Source organism: Corvus brachyrhynchos, unplaced genomic scaffold (assembly GCF_000691975.1).
Source record: "Corvus brachyrhynchos isolate BGI_N302 unplaced genomic scaffold, ASM69197v1 scaffold671, whole genome shotgun sequence".
Lineage (NCBI taxonomy): Eukaryota > Metazoa > Chordata > Aves > Passeriformes > Corvidae > Corvus > Corvus brachyrhynchos.
In genome coordinates this window covers 132,454-139,556 of record NW_008236441.1, presented here as the reverse complement: position 1 = coordinate 139,556, position 7,103 = coordinate 132,454, and the positions used below count along the sequence as shown (strand labels likewise).

General features: G+C 53.3%; 1 protein-coding gene across 1 annotated transcript; it reads left to right on the top strand.

The window, feature by feature from the left end:
- Positions 1-6: 6 nt before the first annotated feature.
- Positions 7-6,300, top strand: RAB17 (RAB17, member RAS oncogene family). Its single transcript, XM_008643555.2, has 6 exons — positions 7-118; positions 3,464-3,623; positions 4,572-4,723; positions 4,973-5,098; positions 5,307-5,400; positions 5,785-6,300. Exons 2-6 carry the CDS (start codon positions 3,467-3,469, stop codon positions 5,895-5,897), a joined length of 642 nt encoding a protein of 213 aa, XP_008641777.1. The 5' UTR covers positions 7-118; positions 3,464-3,466; the 3' UTR covers positions 5,898-6,300.
- Positions 6,301-7,103: the final 803 nt, after the last annotated feature.

Sequence of the window (7,103 nt, the reverse complement as noted above, 5' to 3'; positions counted from 1 at the left end):
CGCTTTCGGTTTTATCTGCTCCCGACACGGAGAGGCTCGAACACACGGATGGGGCCGTCATCCCGTCTCCCCTGACACACGGACCGGAACCCTGGGAGGACAGCAAGGCTCCGGGAAGGTAAAGGCATCCTCTGCTCAGGAATTCCTCACCAGGCAGGCCCCCAGCCCCGACCCGCCCTCTCCAAGGTGCCTTTCCCAGGCAAGCTCCGGAAAGACTCATCCTCACGGGAGCAGCCTCACGTCCAAGGCACGAAGGGTGCACGAAGGGTGCACGAAGGGTGGCACGGTCCTCAGTGAATCCCTGCCCAAGAGAAGAGGTTTTAGGAAGCCCTCTGCCCTGCCCCCATCCTCCCAGAGCTGTTGTGAAGGTCTCAGCAGAGCTCCCGGTCTCTCCCACAGCCCAGGGCGGTCCCGTTTATTGCTGCCTTACTTCCCTGCGTGGTTAATGATCCTTATTCCCTTCCCCTCCGCTTTGAGGGGAGCTGTTTGTTCTGAGAAATCATCACAGTGTAAATCTAATATTTACACATTAAGTCCTTGCAGTTGGGATTTTTGCGTCCCGTGGTAACCCTGGCTTAAGTGAACTTTCCGAGTGGCCGTGCTCCTACTTAAGCCGGAGCTTAAGCAGGTAGGAGGAGGCTCCCAAAAACAGAGGAGAGCTTTGAGCTGAATGATAGAAGTTAACTGGGGAGGTAGGTGCATGACAACTACCTCGTGTGTGTGGGGGGGAAATTAAGTATTTAAATCTGAAGGGACCTAAGTATCACGTCCAAAACCTGCAGGGTTAAATACTGCAGACTTACACAGTTAGGTGTTGAAGTCCTGTAATTTTTCTGAGGTGGTTATTAATTGTTGTTCTGGATCACTGTTGCACCTCTGTGGAGACTCAGCAAATGGCTTTAATGGTTTTAGGACCTAGAAAAGCTTAGACACCAGTTAGACATCATTACACTTAAACAACATTAATTTCCCAGGCAGCTAAACAGAGTTTTAAATAAGACTTGTCATTGACTCCATCCCCAAAGGTATGCATGACTTTTCTTTTTTTACTGCTTTCCTTTGGAAATAAAAGGCTTATCCCCAACGATAAACACACCAAGATCCCTCCAGCCCAGGTTAAAGATGCTGAACACAGTTTCCTGGGTGCAGCAATGTTTAATCCTCTGTTAGGAAGTGAGAAACGATTGGTGGTGTGGCTGTTCGGGAACTCACCTTCAAGGTAAGTGTAGAATCAAGCAAGCCTGTCCCTAATATCTGCTGTTAGACACAACTGCCACAAAATATAAGCTGTATCTGGAGACTAAATCTATCAGCAGGATTTTTACAGCTGACTGAAGATAAATTGGTTTATTTTCTCTGACTATACTGGATATGAACAGGTTGAGCTTTCCCTGCCCCTCAGTGTGGCCTCTTGGCACAAGGAGAGGACCTGCATCACCTCAGCTGTTCCCCAGGCTGCTCTCCAAATTGATCACAGGAGATATCTGGATGCTTTTCCCATAGCCCCTTATCTAGCAAGGGGCAGGGTTTTACTTTGTACTCTCCTTTTCCAATAAAAAAAAGAGGGCAACCCCACCACCATTTCCCCCTAAATCCTGTTTTCCATTGAATGGGAACAAAGCCACTTGTTTTGCTTCCTTGCCATCCTCCTCAGGTGGGAAGGGAGACTCACCCTCTGCCTCTTAACATGGGGAAAAAATAGTTTCAAGTGAGCTTTGGCAAAGCTCATTGCAGTAAATCTCAGGTGAGTTTTGTTCCAGCATCAACCCAACTTTCTAAGGTTGAACAGAGAGCAGCAGAGGGAAATGATGAGAATCTGTGTTTAATATAGACAATCCTGGGTGGTTTTCAAGTAGCTTCTTGCTTCCTTAGAGAGTTTTATGGCTTATCACTGACAATAACTGCCCAGAATGGATGGCAGCCTTATTTCCAGCCTACAAAGAGGCAAATGTATGCAATCAATACCGTAAGGAGCACATTTCTGCTGTGCCGCAGGGCTTATCTTTTTCCTGCTTGAAAAATATGTCTAACTAGGTGTTCTGCACAAACTGTGATCCTGCTCTTCATCACAGGGCTGCATGAGCTGGGGGAGGTGATGTTACCTGTGTTTTTTAAGGGGATTAGAGCCCATCTCACCCAGCAGAAAAACTACTTGGATGTAAAGACACAGGCCTGGGTTCAGCCAAGGAACACTCTTAATGGCAGCCTTAATGAAGAGTTAAAGGTCTGGAGCCTGCCAGATTGCAGAGGGAGGACAGGCAAAATAAGGGAGACACGTGGGATGAGCAGCTCACAGGAACAAGGGGCTTTTGTCAGGGCAGGGAGCTGCAGAGAGCAGGGAGCTCCATTGCTGGTGCTGCTGTAGGTGTCTTTGTAAAGGTACTTCTTGCTCGCCAGCCAAGTTCCACAGCCAGATTCCTGAGGTCCTGAGGTAGAAATTGCACCAAATCTTCCTTATAAATCTTGCAGATCCCTGCTGTCTGCCTGACCAGGGCTTTCTCCCACATGGAGAGAAGCCCCCCATTCCAGCAGTGCTCACCCTGGCATCCTGCTCGGTCCAACACCCCATGAACTTTCCTCTCTCCTTTATAACTGCTCACATGAGCAGAGTGTTTTCGGAGGAGGAGCTCTGCAAGGAGGAACCAGGGCAAAGCAAGGCAGAGTGTTATTTGCTGCCCTGCACTGGCAGTCCCCACCAGCAGCGGGGCAGTGGCACTTCCTTGACCTCAGGGCTGGGAGGAGGGGATGCACGGGCCACCCAGGAGGGCTCCCGCCAACCAGCCTCTGCCCAGGGCACAGCCAAGGCTCTGCAGCAGCTCTCTTCGGGTCAGGTTTGAGGCAATCACTGTCACTGGGTCTGTGTTTCCCTGCCATCCCTGGGCACGGAGTGGCCCCAGCCACACCCTAGGGTGACATGGGGGTGGCACTCCAGGTGCTTGGTTTGCCTGGGGGTCTTTACCCTGGGTGCAGGAGCATTTGCCATCTGATTTGTGTGCTGCTGCTCCTCAGGGCTGCTCAGGCCAGGGCTTCTCACTCCTGAGGCTCTCCTGATAAAACTTCTAACCAGGATAAATGTGAGACATCAGCCTGAGCTCTTCACCGGAACTCTGGGGAAGGAGGTGTGCTGGAGAGCAAAGCATAGCCAGAAGGAGTTTCCCTCTGCCAGGAAATTCCTCCAGCTTGTCCCCTTAAAGGAGATGCACCAGTCTCCTTGCCTTCATCCAAGGAGGCTTCTGGCATCCAGTTTCTTCCTAAACATCTCCACCTTCTGGTCGTAACTGACAGTGGCGGATGCTTTGACGCATTAAATTTGCAATTAATGATATTAAGGATTTTTTTCCAGCCTGTTTCGAAGTTAAGCCCCACCTGCCCTGCTGCTGCTGTGCTGGAGCTGCTGCAGGCGGCTCAGCTGATCCTGGGGCCACTTGCAGATGTGCCTTGAACAGAGTTGGTTTCCTTGCAGGACATGGCACTGACAGTGACACCGGGCACGTCCCCGGAGGGGCCTCGTCCCTCCTACATGTACAAGGTGGTCCTGCTGGGCAGCATGTCCGTGGGGAAGTCCAGCCTGGCCTACAGATACGTGAAAAACGACTTCAGGGAGCTGCTGCCAACCGTGGGATGTGAGTGAGCGGCTCCAACAGCTCAAAGGCTCTGGGCCAGAGGCCAGGCCTGATGCACTTCCCTGCAGCAGGGTGGGATGCAGGAGAACTGCTTGGTCTATCTTGCAGTAGCACAGACCCACTCTGGAACATGATGCAGATTTGCCCAAAAGCCAGAACCTCGCTCTTCACATCTCTGCCGCCCCTTTCCTCAGCACCAGGCCACAAGAAAAGCCGCATCACACAAGTCTGGCTTAGTGCTGCTTTTTAGAAGCAGGCGAGCAGCAGAATGAGTGAACCCTGGGATTCAAACTGTGCAGCTCACCTCTTTGCATGCTGTGCTGCCCTCCCAGCTATTCAGGCACCCCAGGAGGGTCTTTTAGAACAGTTTGCATTAAAGATCACCTAGTTTCAATCCCCCCTGCCTAAGTCCTATAGCCCCTAGACATTATATAAGTTAATTTCACGTGACGCACCTGGGTTTTGCCTTAAGAAGGCACAGCAGGCACGGAGGCTCTGATCCCACCTGTACTGAAGAGCCAGCTGGTGGAGCAGAGCAAAGTGGAACTTCTCCTCTTGTCCCTCTGCCTTGTCCCTGGCTGGTCCACAAGCAGCCATCTGCTCCTCAGGAGCAGGGATGGAGGCTCTCCTCCAGTGGGAGCCCTTTCCGTGGATATTCCCATTCAGAGCTCTGGCCCACCAGCTGGGTGGAGCTGTCTCTCTATCTGGGGGCTCTTCTGCAAGGCTCAGAGTTATCCAACATCAAACCTGGTGTCATCCACGCGAATCTGCTGCCAGGAAGGGCCATGTCAGCCCAGTGCCAGTGATCACAAGAAGTACCCCTTCCCCCCGGATTCTGTGCATTAGAACATCATCACTGACCCTTGGGATGGGTTTGGCCTCAGGTCAGGGGACCTGAGCTCCCTGCTCTTGCTCCAAGTGAACACACACCCTGCATCTTGCCTGCAGGCTCCTTCTTCACACAGACACTCAACCTGGACGAGGCCACTGTCAAGTTTGAGATCTGGGACACGGCAGGCCAGGAGAAGTACCAGAGTGTCTGTCACCTGTACTACCGGGATGCCCATGCTGCCCTCCTCGTTTATGACATTGCTAAGAAGGTAAGGCCCCTGGCAGGACCATGCCACCACCCAGGGCTGATTTCTGCTGCCATGCACCCCATCCAAGGGTGATTTGTCCCTAAATGTGTTTGAGGGCTGGTGATTTGTTTCCCTGAGAAGGGCAATCAGAACCTCCCCACCACATCTCTTTCACCCTCTTTGGTTTAGTGCCACCCAACCAGCTTGGTCTGAAACAAAGGGATTAAATCAAAACCAGATCACTGGGTGGTTTTGTCTCCATCTCTCCAGCAAACATTCAGCAGAGCAAAGGTGTGGCTGGAGGAGCTGGAAAAGAAATTCCTTCCCGATGAAATTGTGATTGCTTTGGTGGGCAACAAGACAGACCTTGCTGCTGAGCGAGAGGTCACCACCGAGGTGAGTGCCTGGGGTTCCCTCATCACTCCTCACAGAAAGCATTGGGATACATCCAAGGAAAATTTCCAAGGAAAGCCAAGAGTTTAAGAGGTTTTCAGACACCTCCAAAGTCCCCATACAATTACTGAGCCACCATCAAACACCACCATGAAACAGAACGAGCGGCCCCAGAGGGGGCAGGGGAATAACTCTGCTTGTCTCCACTTAGGAGGGGGAAGAGTTTGCACGAACAAAAGGCCTCCTGTTCATGGAGACATCTGCAAAATCCAACCATCAAGTGAATGATATCTTCATGTGCGTAGGTGAGTTTTGGGATGGCTCTGGGTGAGACCAGAGGCAGGTGAACCACGGTCCCAAGCCCCTGAAAAGCTCACCCCCTTCATTGCTCCTACTTGTCACTGAGATGTTCCTCCCAGCCAGTCCAGCCTGCACCACCAGCCTGCGCCACCCCTTAAGGCAGAAGGATGGACAGATCCATCCCAGGATATTCCAGTGTCAGAGATGGCTTTCAGGCCTTCTCCCAGAGCCACGATTTTATTTTGCATTGTTATCCAATCGAGGCACAGTGGTGTACCCAGCTCAGCTGCTCTGGGAACTGTGGGATGGTCCCCTGGGGTGGGACACGGGGTGCATCCCAGCCTCTGGCAGGAGAAAAGAGCCCTTACTTGCCTTGTGTTTCCTCCTAGTCCAAGAGCTCCTGAGGAGGGAAAAAGAGAAGGCATCCAAGCCATCCCCACATGGCAGGTCGACCGTCGACCTGAGGGCGAGCGGGGCGAGGACGAGGTGCTGCCGGAGCTGAGGATGGGACACTCCACACTCAGCAGGCCTGGGCTCGGCCTCCACGAGGGGCAGCGACAAAGCACGGGAGGACTCAGAACTGCAGGGACAGCTCAGCCTGACCACCCTCCCTCTCAAAGCCAGTTCAGAGCCCATCCTGGTGCATGGGGCCTCTTCAACCCTTTAGCACCATCTTCAGCCAGGAGATGAAGCACAGGGGTTTCTTCTCCCCAGCTCCCGGTTTCCAGAGAAGAGCACGAGCTGCCAGTAACACTGCCACCAACCCTGACTGGTGACATTCCCCCCACCCCCAGCTGTCACCTCCTCCATCTCCCTTTCCATCTGAGAAGGGAGGGTTTGATTTCCCAAGGCAGAGATCCTGGTGGTTTTACATCCAGGCTGCAAATAAAGAGAATATTGCCCTAGAGGTTTGTTGGGTTTTTTCCCTGTCCTGCATGTCCACCTCGGGAACCACAGGGAGCCTGGAGGTGGCAGGGACCAGAGCCAGTGCTCTCCTCACCCCATCCACCCCATTACAGGGGTCACAGCCCATCCTTGGGAGCAGTCACCGAGCCAGAATGGGGCCAAGGCCAACATGTGGCATCACAGTGCCCTGTGTCTTGCTGGGCCTCCCCTTTACACATAATGAGTCCATTGTGGGAACTCACCATGGATGGCAGAGGACAAAATCCCACCTGTGCTCTCTCCAAAGGCAGCACCACTCTCCCTGTCCGCAGGGCAGTAACCTCTGAGTTTTTGGGCCATGGCAGCGTGGTGGATAGAGCATCATGTGCTCCCCAAGAGTTTCTGATCCCAGCTCCATGAAATGGGGTGGCTGTTTCTGGCCCCAGCTCATGGAAACGAAGGTGTTGGAGGCACCCCTGGGAGCTGACACGCTGTGGGACCCCAGGGGATAGACCTGGGAAAAGGGTCCTCTGGGCTTATTTTTGGGGTGTTTTTTGGGGTGTGAGGGGATAAACATGAGAGGGAAGTGCTTCATGCTGCACACACTGCCAGAGCAGGCAGAAAACCATGGCGACCATGCAAATTTGGGGGTGACACGCCCATGCCGCGTTTTGGAACAGAGAGGCTGGGACACGGGTGAGAGGAGAAGGGTTTTTATTGTCAGCTCCAGTTCAGGGGCTCAGCTCCTGCCGGGGCGGGTGGGGGTGCGGGTGGGGGGCTGCGCAGCCTCGCTGCTGCCCGGCACCGCCCGGGCCGGGGCCCC